Raw genomic sequence first — 25,428 nt, 5'->3', positions numbered from 1 at the left:
ATTTCAAACATAACATTTTAATTTTTAGAAATAATGAATGATATGATTATTACCATTTAACAATTTATCTATCTTTATCTACTACTTGTTGTTTTACTTGTTGTTTAGTTCCTATTTGTCTTTACTCAGGCAGAGAGAAACTCACAATATGGAAAAAGGAGCGTCCAGACAGCCACGGCTGAGAGTCCCATTACTGCAGCTTCTCATACAGGTCGAACGATGATGCAGGTCGTGATGCCAGCCGCTGTCACCACATCCTCTTGTGTGCGACAGAAGAGTAAGTGGAGCTCTGTCATTAGCCACAGCGCCGAGCCATTTGCAGAGAAAAAGAGGAATGACCCCGTCGAGCGGAGTCATGGTCACCTGAGGCAGCACGTCCTTTTACACAGGGGGCATCCTCAGCCGTCGTGGATCTGTGTCATTATAGAACACTTTAATTTATTTAATTTGTATCCGTATTGACTGCATCATAACAGCAGAGCTAGGAAATATAGGTTTCCCAGAAATGCCTCCACGATCAGGGGGAGGTGAATGATTTGACGTATCCCTATAAAGTGTTGTGTGATTGATGAAAGCAATATTTTCAGATTTGGTTTCTCACTGTAAGAGATATGGAGTTTTCAAACGTGGTGTTGCACTGGGATGGCATCAGCTCGTTGGATATTGATTTTTTTGTTTGTGTTGCGTGGAAAACTTAATAAGTGTTTGGATACCTCAACCCTTTCCTCAGCAGCACAGCATGTGCGATCTGATTGGTGCCGACTCTGGAATCAAAATTAAAGCCCACAAAACTGAAAGTTGTGAGACGATATTTAGATTTTGAAAAAAGATAAACAAGACTAAGGAAGGAAAGCAGGGCTGCCTCGTGTATCCTTCATCCGTTTGGTGTGTCGGTTGTGCACGTTCTCAGAAATTAATGGCACACGTCCACAAGATGCAATGATTGGGGCACGTACTCTCCATTGTTACAATGTCGTTGATTAAGGGCCTCATTTATCATCTATGATGGATCTGTTATCGCTTTTTTTCTGCCATGATCCCTGATGTAACCTCCTCTAGTGTCACCATATTTTGATACAGCTCTTCATTTATGTTAGATACTGTCTTTGCTCATGAATGTTGTAAATATTGTTAGTTTTCTCTTGATAAACTCTGTTACATGCAACAGTTGATAGATAGATAGATAGATAGATAGATAGATAGATAGATAGATAGATAGATAGATAGATAGATGTCATTTCGTGCTGCTCTCTCAGGTCAGAGCAGTCAGACTGTGCTAGTGTCCTCTTCACCCGGAAATGTCAAGATGGTGAAAACTTAAAGGGAGTCAGGAGGAATGATGGATGGATGGACCGACGGAATAATAATAATAAAGAAGTAAGACAGAAGGAGCCGAACCAGGCAAAGTCTCCAGAGGAGTTCACCTCAAACTCTTAATGTCTTAAACGTCGTGGTCAGGCATGTCAGTAAACGTCCGATGCTCCTTTTACCGCTTTATAATATCCTGCACAGTGTCCGATTCTCCGGCCGTGCCAATGCTGGAAGTCAAAGTCTCCACAGTTGAATGATTTTATTTAGAGCCTGAGGCTGCTGCCACAGACCAAGAGGAGGCAAATAGACGACAACATCCTCCTTCTGTACTGGAGCTGATTGCATCTGATCGTAAAGCAGCACTTTAACAGAAACCAAAGAAGAGTCACATCAACAAATCCATCAACGTGAGCAGCGAAAAAGTCACTGCCTCAACAACTGATCTAAAACGAAATTCATGGCTGGTTACATGTCTGAAGTTGTTTTACTTTTTAGACAGTCTCCGTCTGGTCCAGAGAAGATTAAAGCCGTTTAGTCCTGTGTTCACGAAAAAGAAAATAAAGTACAATTGAAGAAATGACCATATCAGAGAAATATCAACTCTTTTGTTCCTTCTTCCTCCCACTTGAATGTAATGTTGTGTGTTATGATTGCTACACAGTGTATAATCCTGCAGATGAGCACGTATTCAACTCCATCTCTCACAGTGACTCATCTCTGTGAAGGCCACTGAGCATAGAAACTTTGTGCTGATTGATTATATGGTGTGAAAAGGTGTGAGAATGTACATGTACTATATTGTTTCTCAAGTTCCATTTATGCTTCAGTACTTGGTATTCGCCCTTTATGATCAGTAGAACATCGTGTTCGAGAACATCCTTCAGGCTCATCTTCAGAAAAATGCTCCTGTAAAATGCTACATTACTGTGATTGTGAATGGTTCGTTGACAAGAGGGACGGAAAGAGTCAGAACTGTTAAACTGGTCAAAGCAAATTTAAATAATGTGTCAATCCTCCCTGATGTGACTTTCCTCACCGAAGCTGTTTTCAGACATGAATTCTGGATCAGGGTTAGAATTTGTTTTATAACTTTTCTCTGACTCATGCAGCTCCACAATTTTATCCCTGAGATTTTTGTTTGGCTTTGTAAACTTCAACCGATTTCATTTGCCAGTTGATGTCTGTCGTAAAATAAATGTTAAATGTATCCAATAAGCTCTTCAATTATAATGAAATCTACAACACAATGAAGTGTCCTGAAAGTGAAAGGATCTGAATAGTTTCTGCAGCAACCCTGTCGAGCCGTTTACAGACATGAACTCCGTCTGGGACATTGGGTCCAGACATTTGACCAACTTTGCCTTTCACATGTGAAGAAAGAAGCAGGAGATTCAGACTCATTCACGACAACAGGAACATGTCTGGAACATTCAGGATGAGGTCAGGACATGACGTATGAGTTCTACTGCGGAAATCAAGACTTTGTTTATAGCACATCGGCACCTGGCGCAGGCTCTTATCGCCAAAAGCTCTCCAATCTTGTCTTTCAAAGTTGACATCTTCATCAGCATCTTCCATGTGTATGGCTCCTCTTTTTTGTCCTGAGATATTTGTTTTCTTAATTTTCCAACTGTAGATTCTCTGGACATTTTCCTCCTATATTCTCACGTGGGTTCACCCGGACATTATATCAGGGGGAAATGATCCAGAAAATGTCCGGAACAATTGACTCAGACATTTACCTTCTCACAAACAGACCCTCTGGAAAATTGGGACTTCAGCGCATGTTCAGCTTTAGTTCCACTGCATGTGAGTGTGTGTGGTACTGAATGTGTGTGTTTGGTTAACTCAGTGGTGTGGAACAGGTCTCCTGAGCAGCAGCGGTTGCAATAATGTTTGTTTCTATCCCTGACCCCAGAGGACTGAAGCATTCAGGAAACTGTTTACATGTCTGTGTAACACAACCAAGCTGCTGTGACACGCTGAGATAGAGTTAATGTGAAAATGATATTTTGGTGCCTGAAGAGCAAAAACAGATGATGATATAAATCAAGGTGAAAACTATCACAAGTTATTGATGCTTCCTATTAAAGGTACAACGATTTCAGTGAATATGTGGGGCGAGCAAAAAAAAGGTTCAATACGAGGAAAAGTTCATGAAAATGTTGTACTCTCAGCGTGTATGCAGGAGAAAGAGGAAGAATGGCTGAACATTTTCAAATGTAATTTAACTCAATTTGCAAACGCCCACTCAACATAGTCAGACAAAAGGTCGCCAGGATTCAAAGTAAAGTTCATGTCTAACTATTAAAGTGTTGGCTTCACCTGCACAGGTTCAACAATGGAGCTTACAGCTTTTAAAATCATTCAACAAAATCTCCCGTCAGATATTAAAATCTAAAACTTTCTATGTGGTGACAAGGTCAGGTTCCCGTTAAAGAGGAAGATGAAGTTAAAGAAATCAATTGGATTAGTTTGTTTACAACTCAATTTAAAACCTTTTGAGTGAAAGACGTGTCAAGGCAATCCTGAGTTTAAGGTAGAAATGAATGAAAATATGTTGTAGAATAAAATCAAATTACTTTCTTTCGTTGATTTCTTGCATCGCACATTCAGAACACAGGAAGCACAAGGTGGTTAGTTAGTTGTGGGCTACAATTTGAGCCACGTTATAGAAATTTACATTTTGGAAATATGGCATCTCTAAAATGTATCCAGTTCAGTTTACTATCAGTTCCTGTTTGTATTGTATCTGTTGATGCACCAACAATTATCGCTGTCTTTCTTTGATACTAAAAATATAACTTCAGGAGTCAAAGTCTCTTTTTTAATGATTTCTAACGAGATGAATCGACCATTACCAGGAAGTTGAATCAGAGAAAATGATATTATTATAAAGGGTAAGTCCCAGTATATTAGAATATCTCGATCTTGTTTGTGTGTTCACTGAATAAATAATAGGTCAACTCCTCGCTTAGGTAACTTGTGGCTAAACTGTGCATCATGTGAAATGCAAGTTAACACTGAGGTAATTGTCATACAACGATGTTTATAATATACATTCATTTCTACAGACTGATAATAATGTTTCTCTGATATTCACCTTCATACTGTACATATAATGTAAATAACTGATCAATTTACAAAAAACACAATCTTTGACGGTGAAAATGAAAAATTCATATATAACACAAAGCGATATTTAAATAAGACCCCAACACCCAACAGTGTTAAACTTAGATTCTGTCATCACTCCATCAATCCACGTGGGGTTTTAAGTACATCCTCCATCTTTGAAGTGTCACATTTACCTGTGTCTCTAATCTGCTGTTTAACTCTCTGAGATGCTAATGTCTGTACGAGAGCATTATCGCTCCCAGAGGGAACATAAAAGAATAAAACTCACACGTTGGAGATCATATTTCTAAGAGGTGGTGGATTGGCTTCATTTACATCTGAGATATGTGCAAAGGTAAAAGAGATCACCCACATTTAGTCAAGGATTTTGGATGTAAAACGACAAAAATATACGAACATGACTTAAAACTTTAGATACTTTGCAACAAATGATGCACACATCAAGCTTATACGTTAAATGAGGGCACAACTGCAGTTTTCTTACTGTCATCCATGGGATGTATTGGTCCTGTTGCAATTATAGACGTTAGCTCATCTAAATTTACACCTCGTCATCCTCTGCAGCAATTTTCTTGCCAAGAATTAGATGAGAAAATCAATATCCCACCTTCAGGCTGTTAGAGATGTAGTGTGTTAGCTTAGCTTAGTGTCGGACTGGAAACAGGTGGAAAGAGGTAGCCCTGTGTTTTCTGAAGATAACAACAACTCTAAAGCTCTGCATGCTATGCTTCCCCCTAAAACTGGGTAATAAGGTAAATAACAGGGTTAAAGTCAGGAAACAGTCCAACAATAATATTTACAAAGATAAATCAAAAGTTCCAGAGTCTGTTCAGGGGAAGAATCATGACAAGAAACCAAAGTGAAGCTTTGGCCTTTGTAAAAATAGAAACTTTTATCAGAGAAAACCTAATCAAACTGATTTCAGCTGCCAGACTAACACCAGAGTTAGTATCTTATCCATCTCATTGCAGAGTTTGTACTTATATGACCTGGACAAGATGGATTTTACAGTGAAGTATCACCTGTTAGTGTGGCACTGGTTACCAGACAGTAAAAGCCCTGTGTCCAGTGGTGCTGTCAATAGTCGTCTATTAGCACATTTCTCAGTCAGGAGGTCAGAGTGAACAGCGACTGCACGGCTGGGTCATACAGACACACAAGAGGAGCAGGTGAAAGAGCTGCTGAAAAGAGGAAATGGATTTCCATCAGCACAGATTGGAAAATGACTCTGAGAGTGAAGGAGAAAATCGGAAGGAGAAGCTCGGGTCAGAAAATATCCAAACTGGTGTTCTTGCTGATCTGAGCCACCGTGTTCCCCCGCAATGATGTGTGTTTAATTTAATAACTCAATATCTCACTTACATCAATTCAAGCAACCTTGTGAAAAGAAGCAGGTCGAAAAAGTTTATATTCACGATTCTGGGTTTTGCTCATAGACTGCAGAACAAGTCTTATTTAAGGATAAAGGTTAGTAACTAAAATATAGATAGATGTTTAATTGATGCAGAACATTTGTACCAAAAGCTGAACCACAGTATCTAAGGGCCGCATCCAGACTTTCAGACTTATCTGTTTAGTCTGAACCAAAATAATGGGTGTGCAAGGTGCTCGGGACCAAGGTCTGGATCAAGGACCAAAATTTAGTCCGATTGAACGATGTGGTTTTGGATCGAACTGAACCACAGTTCGGATTGTTTCAGTGTAAAAACTTGTTTTGGGATAGTTCGGACCTTTGCATCAATTGCAGGAAGTTGAGAGAACATCTGCTATGTCAGACTCACGCACGTCTATAAACTACTCACTGTCCAGTAAAGGAAAAAGCAGCCCATGTAGGTGATGATGACAGGACTTATGTATGTCATGAAAAAGTATTTAGTTTATTTGGTTTAATTCTACTTCAATTAAATGTGAAACCCAAACTAACCGGATCAAATGTAACAAAGACATGAACCTTGGCTCAGACGTCCAGTGATCATGAAGAGGAACAACAGGTCTGAAGTATTAAGGGGCCGTATGAGTTCAAACACTCGGATGTTTTTGGAAAGAGAACAGAACATGGGATTTTTATCCTCAGCATTAAATAAGTGACACTAAACCAGTATATAGTGAATCAAGTCACCAGTGTCAGGCAGTGATATTTTTCTTCATGTAATTTAAGAGGAGCCAAAGTTTTTAGAATAAGTTTGTGATCGTTGAGTCAGGCAGCCGATGTTTTGATGGCTCAGGTGTTGACAGATACTTTGAAGGTCTCGGGGCAGCTGAGGAGTTGATGTGGAGACAGCGATAAACAAGGACGCCAGGTTCTTGAACGAAGGGAAGTGAATGGTAGAAATGCATCCACAACAAAGGACGAATATCCAAGGACATCACATAAGAAAGCAAAGAGTGCAAAAATCCAAAGCTGTGCTCTAGTTTTAGGAATGTTCAAAATATTAAAATGTTCTTCATAAGTGGAAAATAGCGGGAGGAAGGATGGAGCCCGAGACGTCACAATCACCATAATCATGAACAGTCACTTCATACGGAGGCTCTGGCATAGGGGCCCCCTGACATAGCCTCTGTATGAAGTGACTGTTCGTGATTACGGTTTGAAAAGTCATAAAGCTCAGTTAAAAGTCAAACTAATAAGTATGAAGAGATCGAAAACAACCAATAAGGGGCTGAAAAACACAAAACAAACCCAAAAAATACATAAAATCAGCACAGAGACACAAAATGACTTCAAACAGAAACACGAAACAACATCGAAACCACCCGAGAACTGACTGAAAGCGATCAGAAAAGTTTCAAAACGAGTCCTTAGATGCAATAATCTTCATTCAGGCTCTTATATTTCACCTGTCTGTGCCCTGAGGCCTGTTTCTCTTTCTTATCTCATGTTTGTGAATCCTCCCTCCTCCTTTGTGTCTGTGCCGGTTCCAAAGCAAAGGTTTCAGGATGATCTGGATTCCTGCTTGTTTTCTCAGACCCTGACCGGTTTTTTACGTGCTCACTTTAAATCTGCTCTCCCCTTTAGCTCGTGTAAACACTACACACTGTTTACAGTAACCCAGATCAACTCGGATCCCGGGTTTGAGGCACCTGGAGAACCCCCCCCCCTCCTGCTCTCTATCTGAAACACTTAGTCCACAGCGTCAACACTGGATAGACCAGAGCTTTGTCTGAGAGAAGCTGTGGTTGAGAGGCAGTGGGAGAGAGGTCTACTCTTCTCGCTCTACGGGAACATTAGAGAAATGGTCAAAAAGTTTTATGGATGCAAACACCATCGCTGTAACGACGCTCGCTATGAGGCTCATGAGTCAACATCCACTGTCCTGTCTGTCATCTGCCTTCAGCCCTCTGCAGGGCTCCTCATAACTTCCTCGTGTCCTCAGGAGCTGATGCTGAAACCGCGTTGATGAATCTAAATGACCATTTGCATGCAAGCAACACATTTCATCGTCCTAAAGGCTCGACTGTATGCTAATCTCACTAATAAATCTGGAAATGGTCCTTCCTTTAATTTTCCCAACAAATGATCATTTGAATAGATGTCAAAACACTCCCAGCTAGATAAATAGTAATCACTGGAAAATAACCTAAAACTGCTCCACATTATCACATTACTACAGCATGAATGCATTTTCAGACATTTCAAGGACAATGCATTTGTTTTAATCACAGATTTTCATTGTTTCGAATGTGCACATCAGTTCTGTGAACTCATAACTGTCGGTTAGGGAAAAATAATCAGAAAGTATTTTGAGTATAATATGTTTTGGAGAGATGGAGGAAGTACTCAAGCATTTCACTTTAGTAAAAGTATAAAACACATAAAAGTAAAAGTGAAAGTAACTTTTCTACTTTAGTAAAAGTAAGTAAGTACTTTTAATAAAAAATTCTAATATAATATAATATAATAACTATTTCAACAGTAGAAAGCACAGATATTTGCTGGAGTAAAAGTGAAAAGTACACGAAAATAAAGTCTTAGTGGCACGGTGTGGCAGTGGATAGCACCATCGCCTCACAGCAAGCAGGTTCTGGTCTGGACTCAAACCTGCGGGTCGACCTTGGTCTGTCTGTGTGGACTTTGCATGTTCTCTTGTGCCTGTGTTGGTGTTCTCGAGATATTCCTGCTTCCTCCCAAAGTCCAAAGACCTAACAACTCTAAGAACAGATTTCTAAAAGTGCAACTTGGTGCAGCTTGATTGAATTGAAGAGGAGGGCTGCTGCAGGTATGATCCCACATTCTAGTTGTGTGCATGAATGGTTGTTTCTCTCTCTATATATATATATGTCGGCCCTGGGATACACTGGCGTCCTGTCCAAGGTGAACCCCGCCTCACGCCCAATGTCAGCTGCAATTGGCTCCAGCCCCCCCGCGACCCTCAAAGGATAAACTCTATAGATAGTGGCTGGATAGATTTTGTATCAGCAGTAACAGAAGAAGGAGGATTTTACCTTTGTGCTGGTCACTGAAGTAGCTGAAGTACGTGGGGCAGGTTATTGTGACCACCTCTCCCACCCTCGCTGACGGCCAGCAGGCGATGATGTCCCATGTTCCTTGGCAACCTGTCGGGAGAGATTAACCTGGGATCACTCAGAGTGTCACACACTGACAAACACAGATGGACACACACACACTGTGGTGACTTTTCATCATGTGCTTAACGTGACATCCGTGACACAATCAATATCCCTGATGCAGCAGTGACTGACAGGTACAACTCAATATAAGTGTTTAACTCCCGGTTATAAGTCTGTCAAGTGAGATTTATTTCATAAACAGACGACACATGGCTGTGAATCCACATTGGAGACATTTTACACGCTCGTGTCTGTGACGTCTGGCTGGAGAGAGAAGGGAAAATCCAATTTATTTTGAGTTTTATCATTCAATAAATAATTAGATAGTTTGTCACCTCTCTGAAAACTGTTCCCAGCGATGACAAAGGAGGAGAAGATGAACTCCGCAGCGTTTTTGTGTCTCTTAAATATTGTAACTGCTGGTTCCATTCTTTCGTTTTTCTCTCCAACAGCTCAGGAAACACTTTCATCAGTAAGTACTTCTTATTGTTATTTTAGTTCAACTTTTTTTTTTAAGTTTTGCTTCCATTGAATTTCCATTAGGATTAAAAGGTGAAAGCTGCACCACCACAGTCACTGGATGTTTAGTTTCCTCTGACACACTGCATGCTGAGGCATAAACAGACACATGCCATAGATTAGGAGCCCATAAATAGATTGTTTATTTGGCTGCAGCTAAACTGGAATTTTTCCTTTTAACTCCTCTCTAAATTGGAAATTGAATTCATAACCTTTTAATTTGAAGGCGTAAGTCGGAAAATGTGAAATCACCAAAACACAAGCATAATTTCTGCGACAGACACATTTCTGAGCTACAAAAACATGAAAGCACAAAATCTTTTTTATTGTGTACATAAATCTCAAACGTTAATTATGTGTATAACATTATTGCAACATACATTAATGAGTACACAAACTGTCATGTCATTTTTGCATCTGTTCTGTCCATGTCTGTATTTCATATGCTGTAAGACCATGTGAACGTATAGGCACATTCATCTAATTCATTTATTAGGGACGTGACCGCTGAGAGCAGCTTCCACCACCTTCCTGTGGAGGAAGCAGATAGGGAAGTGGAGAAATGAGGGTCGCCGCAGAGATAAGGTGCAAAGCTGTTTCCACGCAGGCAGTTCATGTTTATTCAGCGAATACACGGCGCAGCGTGAGTGGTGACTTTTTATTAAAACGACAGTAAATGGAGACAGAACGGTTATATATAAAAACAGATGAGTTTCTAACCCTGTTCATGGGGTCATATGAAGGACTGATCTTTAGTTTTATTCAATTTAATATGTATATATGTAATATTCTATCTCATCCTGTTTGCGTTCATGACTTTTAACGGCAGTGTGGGAGAAAATCATTCACAGTTGTATTTATGGTCTCACGTCTGAAGGTGCACTCTGTGTTTCATCAAAAAGTTGTGTCCATGGACGTACTTTATGTTTTATTGATGGGAATATTTCATAGTCAGTATTGACCCAAAATGATTATAAACATAACACAACAATTTTTGTCACTCCTATTATTATTCATTGCCCTACTTTGATTTGGGGGATTACAGTTCTTGTATTTAGACATTTTGGAAGTAATTGTGTCCATTAAGGATTACTGGATTACTTTAATACTGAAGAAAACTGAGAAACATGATGATTCTAAGGCCGGTTCTGGATTGGTATCAGAAATAATGATAATAATCATGAGAACGTCACACAACTAATATGTGTTTTATGTCTGTTTGTTCAGATCTTATGTCCTAGAGAAGGAGTATGAATTTTTATGCAAATTGCAAACACTGCCCACTGAGGTTTTTTAAACACTTTAATGCCTTTCACCTTGAAGGCAGCATCTTTACCTCATGTGACTTCTCCTACGCTATAAGCCTATAAACTTGAATAACACACGAGAGGAAAGAGAAACTTCCAAAGCATCATATGTCTCCTTTAGGATTTTGACCTAAATGAGCAATTAAATGTGAATTTCCTTGAACCTTTGAGTGTAAGAGTTGGCTGAGGTTAGAGTCAGGGTAATTCATTCAGCTCTGTCTGAAAATGTATTTCTGCCTGCCCTTAATGGAGCTTTATCTGAAAACTCCCACGCTGCGCTACCTTATACCTCACTATTTATTTACTCATACTGTTTCCCATTTCCTCGGCATAGCCGCCTGCACCCTCCAAACAGCCAGATGGAGGAAAATGTATTTCAGAAAATGACCTGAAGTGATGTTCCCAGAGGTGCTGTTCTCGCAGCGCTCCTTCTCCTGCTCGATCTCGTTCACCACGTCACACATCTGCACCGATAACACCTGTGGAAGAGGTGAAAAGCACATTCAGGCATCCGGAATCGAATATGCCTCCATCACATCACAGTTATTAAAAGGTCGAGACTGGTAGAGTGGTCACGTGGAAGGAAACATTTGCTGATAATAAAAGACATTCCTGCATCTGAAGCTTTCCATGCTTTGTTCTTAGAATGAACCTCAGGCTTATAACACAGTAAACACAAAGAAATGTCCTCCATGTCTGAAATTCAAACAGAGCTCCTTCTCGCTGGGCAAACAGATGCTATCATGCAAATGGATTAGGAAGTGGAGAAGGCAGCCACTGAGTAATCTACCGCAAATGTTCATCTGTGTCAACAGAGGCTGAAAAATGCGGAGCGACAGCCGCTGGTTAGAGAGCCGGTGGGTCAATGGAAATATGTAAGATGAGCGAGGAGCTTGAGAAGGTCAGTGGAGATGAAGAGAGAAAGAGAGGGAGGAGAAGTCGGCATGAAGCCGAGCGCAATCATGGACTCCAGGAAAAAGGGGCTTCACCCTCATACGATGGTACATAGGACACTGGAGGCAGGAAAGGTCAGGGTGCAGCGAAGAGTGATGCACAAAGCGCAGGAAGTATTTACAACTGTACAACTCATGTTCTCTAATTGGTTGTTGCAGGGATATCTTTACTTTCTCTTCTCATGAGCCCCAACCCCCATGGAGCTGTCAGACATGAAATCATTCTCATCCATCATCCACAAACGCCCTGTTCAGTCGGAGGTTGAGCTCCCAATATACGACTTTATTAAGCCAGCAGAGAGCAGAAAACACACAAAACTCAACTCACACACACACACACGACACAACATCTCACAGAGCGACAGCAACAAGCACGTTAGTGTAATGACTCAACATAATGAGGCGGAATAAACGTCAGCAGTGTGCATCGTTTAAAGAAGAAGTAAATACCCAACAGCTGATGGACCTGCTGTGCTTAGTGAAGTCTGATTGTGCAGAAATAATTGAGCACAAAATATGACGTCTGCAAAGAGCAGGTCACGTTGCACAACTTCTCACACTCAGGCAGAGTTATTACTGTGTAGAAACTTCCGTGATTATAGGAAAATTATTATTATATCCCTCTAAAACACGTCTGGAGGGGAAAATACTGCTGCGGGTTATCATCACCATCATCACAAGAACTCAGTAACATGCACCATGTTCTGCTTCAGACTGTGGTGACCTGGAGGTAAACATGGAAACATGAGATATAAAAGAAGTACAAACTATCTCTATCTCCACACCCTGAGCTTTATTTATCTCCTAACTCAATCTCTCCCCCGTGAGGTTCTCCTAACACCGTCATAACCCACACAGGTTTGCTCACAGGAGTCTTTGCCTGCAGACGATTACCACAGAAAATCCAACATATCCTGCAGTAATAGCAGCAGCAGTAGCCGGGAGGCAGGGGATTAATCTGCTGACATTATCTGAGCACAGCAACATGGACGGAGGAGGAAATCTCATGTTGGTCAGACCCTTTGGTAACCTTATTCCTGATTACCAAGAAATTGAGTGTCCAGCAACTTAGTAGTGGAGCGTTTGGGAGAGGATTTGAAACCAAAAGCTCCTCGGAGGGAAAGTTAATATCTTATTATCACAGTGAACTTAACAAAGTGGAGAGGTTTAATATCACTGTTGTGATCACAACGTCAAGTGAAGCTGTGATTGTATTGTTTAATCAATGTGTATTTGTTTAGAACAACTAAAACAAATTAATTTTAATTGTGTTATGTTATGCGTCACATTATATCATGCTATATAATACTCGGACCCAAACAGAAACGACATGCAGCAGCGTTCTGTACCACTTGTTGCCACAGAGGCCGCTGTTTCCCCAGCTACATTGTCTCGCTTTAAAAACACGTACTTCTGCTGGAACTTTAAATAAAATCATCTTACCCCTAACCCTCAAACTAAAAACTCTCGCTAACAACTCATGTTATCAGTTGAATTTGATATGCAAGTAGTGCACTGCTTTGTTTTCAGTTTTTTGCGAAATATAATCAGTGACAACGAACAATAAAGTTTGCCAGAAAACCATCGAAGCTGCATAAACAATAGAAAACTGAAACAAAGTCTCCCATCAGGCTGGAAAACAGACATGATGAAGGAATGTGCGCAGGGACTTTAGAGGATCAAGCTCTCTTTGTTGCATCAAGGTCTTTAATTAGCTCACATATAACCCTGTATATTGCGAGTAGAGCCAGAATACACAGAGAGGACACCATGATAACAAACCAATTCTAGAGTTCAGAGTGTGTGATTTATGGGACTGGCTGAGTTTGGGGTAGATTTCCTAATCTTAATAATACAAGAGACAAAGGTAAAAATGTCCTGACAGTGATTTACGATGGAGTTTAAAATACTGAACACAAACGTTAAGTGCTTACAAGTAAACAATACTGAAAACGCACCAATAGTATCTACAGTCAGTTGAGTCGTGGAGATTGTTGCATCAGGCAATAAATCAAAACGTCAATCCCAAACTAAGCAGATGATAATTGGACCTCTCCAAGGCCTCAGGGACTCACGTACACAGGCACTGTGTCCGTGTGCAGAACACCACATATATATCTCAGCACAGATCCTGAGCGCCACCAGGCTGTTTTAGCGATTGTTGTCATTTACTTACGAGATAACGGACAAATTTAAAATGAGGCGAGCTGACAGGAAAATGAAGGGAGAAACTTGAGTCTGTGTGTGGCGGCTCAATGCAGAGTGACGTGTTTATCCCCCGACCCTAAAAGCTCTAGTGGAGAGCAGCAGCTCCACGGTTTGTATACATCTGCAGCCGTCACCTTGATTTTCAACACTTAGAGGTAATTCAACAGTCGACTGGACAAGATGTAAAGATTTTTTCCACCCAGAACAAATCACAGGAAGTGTTTGAGGATCCAGCTGAAACGCGTCTTATTTCACAATCTTCAATACTGACACTTTATAGTTTGAGTTCATAAGCATGTTCACGCTGACTATTATGGCAACATGCAGTGCACTGTGAGTAGGTTATTACAATGCCAATTATACCGCAGTTATATGAGTAACATATATTCATTTGTAACATGTAAAGACACCTATGTCAGTAGTTATTACCTGACACATTCAGGCCATTTGAGAACAAGTTTCTGTTTCGTTACGTTCACCTTTGGGGGAACGCTCCTTATAAAGATGTGTCTGGAGTCATGGTATCAAGGTCCCGCCGACACACGCACTCGACCAATCTCAGCTGTCAATCCTGACATTTCACTTCATTATCATAGCATCAATTAACTAATTAAAACCAAACTTATCAGGGAAAACTTTGAAATTGAGCAAATATCAGATATGAACTATACCTAAAATGACAGATCAAATCATCTTTACGACTTTTTAGTTCAGTCCATCTCCCATCTGCTAACATGGAGGAGGCAGGGACTATGATCAAATCGCTTTGGCTTCACTTTTGGGAAACGGTCATGTCGTCCGTCTTTATTCACAGTCTATGGTGCAGGCCGTCCTTTTCTGGTACATACACAACTACCATCTTCCACTATCCTGTCGAACACGGGACAAGCACACAGTGAACTACTTGAATCTACTTAAAGTATCTGAAATGAGACACAGTGAAACACATCAGTGCGTAATATTGAGCAGACGTGTAAATTGCTCTGGAAATAAGCGTCTGCCCAATCTCCCACCGTTTCTCTCAGGTAGCTTCATGTTTTGAAGGAGACCGGGAGGAGAAGTCATTATCGCCCCCCCTCCACACTGCGTGGTTTTAAACTAATAACGTTTACATGCAGCCACATTCAGACTCTTTTCTTGTCTTTTACCACACATGGGATTTTTCTGCAACCCCCCCTCAACACTACATTTCCTATATCACTAGATATATTGATGTAACATGTCAGGGTGGGTTATTGCAGCCTGCGAGGACTGTGGAAAGGACACAATTGCTGCCCAGCGGGGGCACAATGACAAACCATTACACGTGTTCCACACTGGTGCCTGTAAGAGCCACTAAAATATGTCAACAAGTGACGTATCTGGATTGTATCTTTCGGAGCCTCGGGGTGGGCCGGGTGTCTGTCAGAGGTGAGGAGGAAGAGACATGATCACTGTCGATTCTGCCTGGAAAGAGCGTCACGACTAAAACCCACCCAAATGCATTATCATAATCCAGAAACCTTAAGCTGCTTAGATTCAGACTTTTATTTGATTTCCTCACATATTTCTGAAGATGTAACATAAAGCCGCCGTTCCTTGTCGTTGAAATTGCAGATAGGCTACCTGACAGAGATAATATGCACGAGCAATGGAATCGTGTGCAGTGAGAGGAAAACATTTCTGAAATTCCTTAACACAGATAAAAACATCTGTGGAAAATAAGGGAGTAAGTGTTGAGGACATTGTTATTGAGCCTGATGAAAAAGGCGTAAATCAGGTTATCCCACCACCAGGTGCTGGCTTTTGGTGCATGTCCACGTCGGTTGTTCAATTAATTCCTGGGATATATCTTAAGAGCTGTACGTGTCACTGAAAGCTAAGATGCAGGGAAGACCGATCACCCTCAGCGGACACTTCACACAGCACCAGCATCCCCTGCTGCAGAGCAGGTGACATATCACCACGAGGCAGCGCTCAGAGGGTTTCTATCCAATTATCTCGACCCAGAGGGAGAAACAACTATTAACGGCAAAGTCCTAAATATAAAACTGGTCATTTACCGCACATAAAACTGATCGGAAACACGGAGACTCCCTGCAGAATCAATACAGCAACTTACAGTTGTGCATGCATCTTAAATAAAAAAATACACAATTTGTCCTATATCAAGTAAGATTAAACTGTTAATATAAAGGAATTGTTGACATCAGACTTTGGATGTAAAAGTTGCAAAAGTCAAACGTACATCCCCCTTAAATAGAAACCCGAGTTCGCCCACTTTCATATTCGTGACTATGCTCAGATAAGTGCTGCTCATTGTGGGAGCTGTTGGGTTTCTCTATACATGTTTAAGGTGTTGACCTTCTGTGTAAAGTGCCTTGAGATAGTGTATATTAGGATTGTGCGCTATACAAAAATAATTGAATGGAATAAATAGACAGAAAGATGAAATATGTTTCTCTCACAGTGAGACTTACTATGAAGTGAAAACATCTTTGAACAGAGTAAAATCAAAGACCAGTAAAATGGGTTAAATGTCCAGAAAATTTAAAAATGACTGTGGGAAATACATTGTTTTTACATACAGTGTCTAAAATGTTCGCTAAAAACAGATGATACAGTATATCAAATTTTTTTTAATCCTGTGTAAAACTATGAAACTATAAAAAAAAAGATTTTAACTCACTTTCATGCAGTTTTTCTTCATAAACTGTCCATTAACTACATAAATAAAAACCTTTTATGAGATAAAAACAATATTATGTGATAACGGTGATTATTTGAGATTTTTTAAAGACTTACTTTTGGCAGATATCCGTACAACAGCAGCAGGAAAATCAGCTGTGAAGCATCCATCCTGTTTTTACTTTCTTATTCAAGACTCCTCGATGCTGCTAGCGCTCCTCAGTTAATTCAGATCAAGTGAGTAAATGTGTGTGTGAAGAAAGCGAGGATCTGTGTGTGTGTGTGTGTGTGTGTGTGTGTGTGTTTGTTCAGAGCTGCTGCTGCTGCTCCATGTCTGACTGCTCTTTTCTCTGTGCGCTCCTCCAGAGGCAGCAGGAGGAGAGCTGCGAGTGTTCCAGTGAACCCGCCCCCCCGTCCATTCACAACTCCAGAGCCTCAGTCCAGAGCGTCAGGCTGCTGCTGCTGCTGCTGCTGGAGGTGAGACTGATGTGGTCTCAGATGGTGCAAGTAAAGAAGAAGACCTCTGATTAATTGCTGTGTAAGCGGTGACTCCTCTTTTGTGATGTCAGTGACCTCACATCAGATATGAGGAGACTGAACGGATTAAACCTGATTTGACCCAATAATGATAGAGGTAATTCCTCTTTTCATTATTCTGCCAGCACCCTCTCTCCTCCAACTAATCATTATTTTTCTATTATCATACTTTTACAAAGTGGATAAATCTATCCATTCATCCAATTTATCTAGCTTGACAATCACAATCACAAGTGGTCAGTGCTAAGTTCAGGTCTGAATGCACCCACATGCGTCCTGAGGTCTCATCACTCAGACCACATTCTTCTTTTGAGCAACATAATGAAGTGTCCTAAAAATGAATCTGAGTAATTTCTGCAGCAACTTTGCTAACTTGCAGTCTTCTTCTTCACGGCCGTTATTGGCACATTTTCACTGTAAGCATCGCAAAACAGTCAAACCTGCAGCAGGAATGTGTACCAAGCTGTCATGTGCGTGCACAATACAAACAAACCATGGACCAACACATGAAAAACATAGAAGACTTTGCTCAGTATTGGTTCTAGGGGCCAGAATATCTACAAGGTGCCTTTAACTAAATGCTGATTTCTGTCAAATGAAATAATAATAAAGGTCCCACCTGGTTAATGAGTGTCAGTGCCACCCTGAGCTTTCATTATCACTTACGATAATTTAGTGCAACACGGGGTCATTTACCTGGAAAATAATTACAGCCTCGAAGGCATGTTACTCGAACAGGAAACATATCAGCCATGGTCTGACAGAAAGTAAAGAAAGTAAAAGAACTTGTTGAAGTTGTGATGGTGGTGAGGTTGGATAAAAAAACGACAGCAGAGGCAGGGAGGAGGAAGGACGTCTATTGTAGGTTGCATGGAGTTTTTTTATTCTATTAAACCATTATAATTTCTGCAATATGAGTAAATAATAGAATAAAAGAAGAATCCATTAAACAGCTTCTTGCTTTCCCCAATAAAAAACGTTAGACTTTATTACCTAAATAGCTCAGTTGAATTGTGTTGAAATCGTGAGTTCAAGATGAGGAATCCAGAAAACAGACTTTTAGAAAAGTAGGCAATGGTGGTGGCAGTGGACAATAAGGTGGCTTCTGGGTAAAAGGGAGGGAAACAAAATGATTGATCTCGCCGCCTGTAGTGCCTCCACAAACCTCTCCGTCCTCAGCGCCAACACCACAGGCGCACAAACACACCCACCCTCCATCCTGGCTGCAGCATCAGACGTCCGCCCTCCTCCGTCCTCTTCAGCCTCAGTCCCACATGCTCGTGCTGTCACAGCTGACTGGACCTCACAGCGCCGCCTCATCCTCAGTCTCTGTGACAGGCCCTGGTTCACCCTCCGAGGCATCTCTCTGCACCAGCCCACCCATCAATACTGATGATTAATACGCTTTGCACAAAGCGGCGTAACACAACAAAATAACCAAAACCAAACAATGGACACAGACTTGATTCATTTCAGCCATATTATTTGTCTTTGTGTCGTCACGTGTTATTGTGCTGTCTTCCAGTTTGCCATAATACTTTCTATTACCATATATGTGCAGCAGCCTGTGACAGCTCCAATATAGGCTGTAATATGAGAAGATCGTTAGGGTCAAAACACGCTAGAGAGTCATGTGATAATTAAAGCAATAAAAGCTGATTAATGTACAAAGTGCACAATGTCTATTTGATAGCATGACCAGATCTACCTTTGTGCTTCTGGATGAATAACGAAGAGCAGCACTTTGACCGTGACGATTTAATAAGTCAATACAAGAAATAAGATCAATAGTTTAGTTGCATAAGAAACCGATTTGACCTTCACATTCAGGAGGGTGATGCATTAGACCAGCAGACATCGGAAAGCTAGAAGACCCCAACAAAGGATTTCTATCTAAGTGAGTACAAGATGCTTCTGCCTGCGATGTGTCTACACAGACAAGACAATAGATGATAATACATGAAAGTGTATCATTAACAAGTAAGATAAACTGTTCCTCTGGTCTCTGAGGAAGGAGAGGATCACACCCTGATTTAGACATGCACTTAACCCATCTCTGTTTCTTTAGAACAATCTGAACCATATCTGTTAACCTATTCATCTATTTCTATCAATGTTACTTTGACATCCATGTCCAGGACTTCTGCTGCTTTCTATTAAACCTCGGAGCTTGGACTTTCTGTCCCCAGAGTCGGAAGTTGCAGCGAGAACGCCCTCAAGTTGGAATTTCGACTCGGAAGATCGGAGGAACCTCATCACCCCCCGACTTCGAAATCCAAGATGCCCCCTCGGTATATCAACAGTGGTACTGTCCGATTACTGCCTGTGGACGTTTTACCATGGTGTAAGTATGCGTGAAATGCTGAGTAATGCGTTATTATGAACTGTTTTTTGCTAACAATGGCCAGCTGGCTTACATAAAATGTAAACATTCGGGAGAAGTCATGTCGTCCATCTTTAAATACAGGCTATGACTTTAACTGTTTGGGAATAGAAAAAAAAGACATAATCTAACAAGCAGCTAACTTACATTCTGGAGGAACTGTCAACTTATTTTATGATTAGCTTTATTAGCTCAGATGATCTGACCAATCAAAACACTTTCCGAGGTGATCTCACATATCTTCTGTTGTGTAAACACTGCTGCATCCTCAAGTGCCCCCAAAAAGGACGTAACATAAAAATACATTCCGACCACGTACACAGATGTACGTGGTCGGAGTGTAAGTGAAATCAGATGCCTTTGCTCACCTCCGCTCAACTCGGGACACTTAAGAGGTTTCGTAAATATTGCTTGACAGCAGTTCAGCCTTTAGCATGATCCCATAAGAGTCACTTTTAATTTCATCAAGGAAAATATTTCTTTGAGCTGAAAGAACCTTTTAATGCTTTAAACCCTAACTGTTCTTTATAATGAGCCCTTTAAGTTGATGACATTGAACCATTTATAATGTCGTTCCATTTTTTATGAAGGTTAAATACAAGAGAGTTGTGTATAAAGTTAGAATCTGTGGGATTTATGTAAATCCTGCATTCTAATCCTGATTCCATCTCTTTCAGTTCTGATAATCATCAGTGACATTCAGATATTATTATATTTCCCTCCTACTCTCCCAGCGCGTCGACCATGCTAATGCATGAAGGTGATTTGTAGGTGTATCAGCATGATATTATAAACTAAACGTAATATAAACATGAATACATGTGTTTGGGGTTTTGCCCTCAAAGTGGATCCACATCTCATTTGTTTGTGTGTTAAACAACGACACAGGACAATTAACAGAATGAAAATGGATTTTCAATACAACTGCCATCATTATAACCCCGGCTATTATCACCACACAATATTTTTCCAGTAATCCTCCCATCACTGTGGCTGTCATTCATCGGAGCAACATCTCTTTCCTGCCACAGTTTTTATGTTTTAAAAGCCTCCACCCAAGGTTAAGGTGAGAGCATTAGTGGAGTGCATGTCATTGTTTTCACACACATGCTGTGTGCAGGCAGGACGTTAGCCAGCTGAGCCTGGTCAAAGTGAACTGAGCAACAGGAAATTGGATGCGAGTTTCTACACCTGCGTTCTTTGGGTCTTCACAAAGATATTTTACATTAGAGATCTCTCTTTGTGATCCGCGCACAAAAGGAAATAATGGTGCTATTCAGATCAAGTACATAATAGTCAATCGTGAATTTTAAATTGAATTTAGAAAAAAATGAATGGAATGAATTGTACCACAGGAAAAAAAAGAACAGGACGCCTGCAGCCGGAAATTCTTCACTAGTTGTTCAGAAACACGGAGGAGGGCAGCGACAGCAGCAGCAGCACAGCTTGAGTCGAAACTCGAATCAATACAGTTTGAAGCGAACAGCAGAACTTTGGATTTCCCTTTAAGGTGCATCTTTTCGGATGCCCCGCCACCCAGATATCACTTTTGCTGTCGATCACTTCTCCATCACTTTTATCCAATTTGGACCTCAGGCACTTTTTTTCAGGCTGGGAACCTAAAAACTTACTGAAGGCAAGAAAAAGGCAGTGGAGAAAGAATCATGTGGCAGCTTGTGGTACTCAGCTTGTGGTACTTTTCTTCTTGTGAATCCAAAGTTTTGAGAAATACAGTTTTTGGCAAATTGTTGAATCCTTCGAGTATAATCTGAGCTCCTGCAACCACCGATCAAATCTCCTGAACCTCTTCCTGCAGTCTCACGCAGTTAAAGCTGTTTATTCTACTGTTTGCAGGGGAGGCAATTCTGGTGTTTGGTTTAATTTTGCTCCGGTGGCCACGGCTTCCCCCTCAGGTGACACTCAATTTCTGGAAGACAAACACATGACATAAACTCCGTTCTCCCTGCTGCACTGTGGATTTAATATCTCAGCTTATACTTTGTCTTACAAGAGATATTTCCATACACACGGTTAGAGGCTGTTGGCCCTGAGGATAAGTGCAGCAGCTGATTGGTTGGAAGTATTTACTATCGGAGGCTTTTTGTGTGTCAGAGGCATGTGTTTATGTAATGAGGGCCAAACCTCTACTTCCACTGTGGTCTGGCAGCTTAGGATAAGCTCTCTTAGCTTAAAGGCTCCCCGTGTCTTAAAAGGGTGGGTTTGCACTATGGCCCGGCAGCCGTGCTGTTAGCGGTGATGTGGTAGACATTTCTACAAGCAGCAGGCAAGATGGGAAACATGATGTGCACGATGCATCATAATGGAGTTACAGTGTCGTGACAGCAATCATGTTGACAGCCAACTTGATTTTCTTCGCGGCGAGGTATGGAAGGGCAGACGTGCCAGCTGCGGTGAAGCCACTCAGATGTCATCTTTTATACTCTATAGATGCGTGCTTATGCATGTCTGCCTCCACATGCTCGGCCTCTGCCACTTAAACACAAAGACAGGGGCAATTTGCTTGATCACTGCGCTTAAGTGTAATTCTGAGGTGCAGTGGTTTAAATATGCATAAAATCTTACTAAGCTGCAGAGTTAATTTTCTACTCCATTACATTCACAAGTGAGATGAAACTTCTCCTCGTTTGTCTGACAGCTTAAGTTTAAAAAAAACAAATGCTCTTATAAGCAGGTGAAAAATTGTAATCAAGTTACAATAGTTAATTAAAGCTGACTATATTATTTGCTTTTTGTCACATAGGACCAAAATAAGACTTGCAAAATCAAAACAAAATATGAATATATTAAGAAATATTGTGTTTTAGTGCTTATGAATTTAACTATTCATTTGTAAAATGAATCTGAACTTAGTTACGTTCAGATTTTGAATGCAAGCCTTTTAATTTCACCCAATGATAGGGCTGCTTTTATTGAAGGTTGGTAAAACAGTACATAAACAGTTGCATATTTATACATTCATCATTATGCAGCAACATCAGAGTTGTGTCTATGTCTGCTTAGTCATTGTAAATCGTATTAACTCTCTTTTAGCTCAGTTTTTGGTCTCTACCAGCTCCTATAGGAAAATATCTGGCTTTTCAGCTTCTAAACGCTCCAACAGTAGTAGCTGTAACTATATCTGTGTGCCGTTTGTAGCAGGTTGTGTACAGTGCGTTTTTAGAGCTGTTCCGACGTTAATTTCATGCTGCAGCTGAAAACCTTGCTCAGAGGGATGAGAGAGCACCAAACAGTAAAGATGCAACTAAACATCTGATCTAAATTTTAAAAAAAACATTTGTGAGGAGGTGACTCATCTGTGACAAAACCGACAAACACAATCAGTAGTGACTTTTTAGCCATCTGAATCTGCAGCGTCTCTTCAAGGACAAACAGTGGAGCCTCTCTTCACCTGTTAAACTAACTACTATAAAGACTTGGCAATCATGGAATCATTATAGTAAACAGACCCCTGATGCTGAACTGGAGATTATGGGACCTGAGGAATGGCTGACATCAGTGGTAAATGGCCCAATAGGCCGACATGAGATGGAGCTGCAATCAGTGTAAGGTGTTTTGGAACGCGCTGATGACAGGGACTGAAAAACCTCCCTACCCAGAGGGAGTGATGTGACCGAACCAAAGTCAGAGTCACTGCGTCGTCCTCCACCAAAAACCCACCAGAGCCTCCGGGTGCTTTGTGTGGATCAGTGTCACTGAGCTGCTGCTGCAGAGAAAAACATTTGTCCGTCTGTGACAGAGAGCGACTCCTCACTCACACCTCCCACCGGGGGACATTAGCTCGGCAGAATGCCATTTCACACCGAGACCCCACCGTTCGGCCCAGTGTAATCATTATGTTTCTGGGGTGTAAAATGGTTATGGCCTTCAAATGTAATTGAACGACCTGAGGTTTTGAAACGTCAATTTTCGAAATATGCCACTTGATGTCTTACTGCCACTCAAACAAATGGTTAGTGATGCTCTTGAATCTTTGTCGCTAAGCGTGAACGTGTATGTTTTATCAATTATGAATGAAAAACCGAGGGAATAAAGTAGGTTTCATTTTCAATCCTGACCCGATGTGTCAGGGTTGTAAAGGCTGAGATGTTAATTTTAGCAGCTCCACCATATCAGTTTGTCGAACGTTCTATCTGTAAACCCATTGCAGATGATTATCTGGTCCAAGGTCAAGTCGACAGCAGGTAAAGCCCTGTCTTCTTGTCTCTGAGGGGGGGTTGCCACTGCGTTTCCAGACAGAACACATAATCCCTCCACTCGAGTCTTCCCCCATGCAGCTGGTTGTGCTCAGAATACAGGAGGCATCCTGACCATAAACTATGACCACCCGCAGGTTGATTAAACTGGCTCCAGGCGGATCACTGTATTTGGCATATGTTCGTCAAGATCCCACAAAAGGTTTGAGTGGTTGCCGTGAAATGTTGTACAGTCATTCATGGTGCCCAGAGGATGAATCTAATGACTTTGGTGATACAGTGACTTTTCATACATACAGTATCGCCAGTAGCTCCAAGTTTTTACTTATAGCCAGTGAAGTATCTCAACATCTTCATAACTAAAGCTTTTGTGCCAATGTTACAACAGGTCTCCACTTCTCCCCCTGACTACCCAGAAATTCAATAAAAGTATCCCAGAGTTTTACGCTGCCATCTTGTTCTGGTGACGTTGTTTGGAGCCTGTCATGGCTAAGGCCGTTACTCTTGTGTTTTTCCTGTTCTCTATGCTCCCCCCCTTTTTCCCTCCGTCCCTGTAATGTGTGTTGTTCTTTGGCGCAGTCTCAAGAACCCCGGTCTTCTCCCCACTCATTGCCAGATTGTTCAGTCACCTCAGTGGTACACACTCTCAGCCACGCTGACTTCTTCGAGTGGAATCCTATGTATGCTTCTTGTGAAACTTCTAATGGTGTTTTTCTCATCAGGATCACAAGAGCCCACCCGCCTGCCCTTTCTCAGGCTGACAGGATCGTCTGCTCATTCTCTGCCAGCCACCAGCCTGTTATCTGCCTGCCCCAGCTCTTCATGTAAAGACTCTTTTCATTCACAACCAATCCCTCTCTGTGTCGGCTTTCGGGTCCAGCGAAAAACTAAATCTAACAGTACCGTCGATAAACATGCTTGACCAATCACAAGCTGTCAATCCAGATGTGTCACCTCATTTATATAAGTACATAAAATGACGGAAACTATCGTTGTTAAACTTTATTCAACATTCAACGGCCGCAGTAAACACCAGAACATGTGCAAACTGCATCATCATTATAACATCTGTCAAAACCACGCATGTTCACAGTAAGACAAGCTGGAGGGTTTTACTTTACATTTCTTCTTCACCCCTTTAAAAGTCCTCTCATAATTTTTCATTGGGGTACAGATTTTATTGCTGCAGCCGGAGGAACTGTACTGTGATCACTCTGCAAGGACTCAAGGAGCTGCCTTTGGGCAATCAAAAACACACATTCATTTTTTAACATCTGCTGTGGAGAAAGAGTCACTTTGCTGAAAATCTTTGTTCAAAAGCCTTCAAATGTCACAGGCAACGACAATTAAAATGGAAATGGGAATCTGTGGGGGACTAAAGACTAAAACCTATCCAAGTTACACACTTTCATTCTGGTAATCTGGTAACAAGATTCTTGAAGGTTTGGAGAAGGCGTTGCACAGTCTGGAGAAGAACCTGCTGATGGCGCTGGATCTTGATGGTGGTGTCACAAGCAGATCTTTGACGACAGAGACAATATATTTGTCCAGTGTTGGGTCTTTCATTTCCAATTCTAACAGCACACTTACAACCCCGTGCCACTTTTTGCAGATTTTTTGAA

The 25,428-nt window shown here is 41.2% G+C and overlaps 1 protein-coding gene across 1 annotated transcript in view; it reads right to left on the bottom strand.

Annotated features, from left to right (window-relative positions):
* The window catches only part of vipr1b (vasoactive intestinal peptide receptor 1b), a 36,496-nt gene extending 19,364 nt beyond the window's left edge, over nucleotides 1-17,132 (bottom strand). The window contains exons 1-3 of the mRNA XM_035143170.2: nucleotides 16,790-17,132; nucleotides 11,233-11,323; nucleotides 8,893-9,003 (exon numbers count right to left, since the gene is read on the bottom strand). Of these exons, the coding sequence (XP_034999061.1) occupies nucleotides 8,893-9,003; nucleotides 11,233-11,323; nucleotides 16,790-16,843 (256 nt within the window). The 5' untranslated portion in view covers nucleotides 16,844-17,132. The remainder of the gene's footprint in view (nucleotides 1-8,892; nucleotides 9,004-11,232; nucleotides 11,324-16,789) is intronic.
* Nucleotides 17,133-25,428: the final 8,296 nt, after the last annotated feature.

This window comes from Hippoglossus stenolepis, chromosome 19, assembly GCF_022539355.2.
Source record: "Hippoglossus stenolepis isolate QCI-W04-F060 chromosome 19, HSTE1.2, whole genome shotgun sequence".
Classification (NCBI taxonomy): Eukaryota; Metazoa; Chordata; class Actinopteri; order Pleuronectiformes; family Pleuronectidae; genus Hippoglossus; species Hippoglossus stenolepis.
The sequence above is the reverse complement of the archived record's forward strand: the minus strand, read 5'-3'. Positions and strand labels throughout refer to the sequence as shown.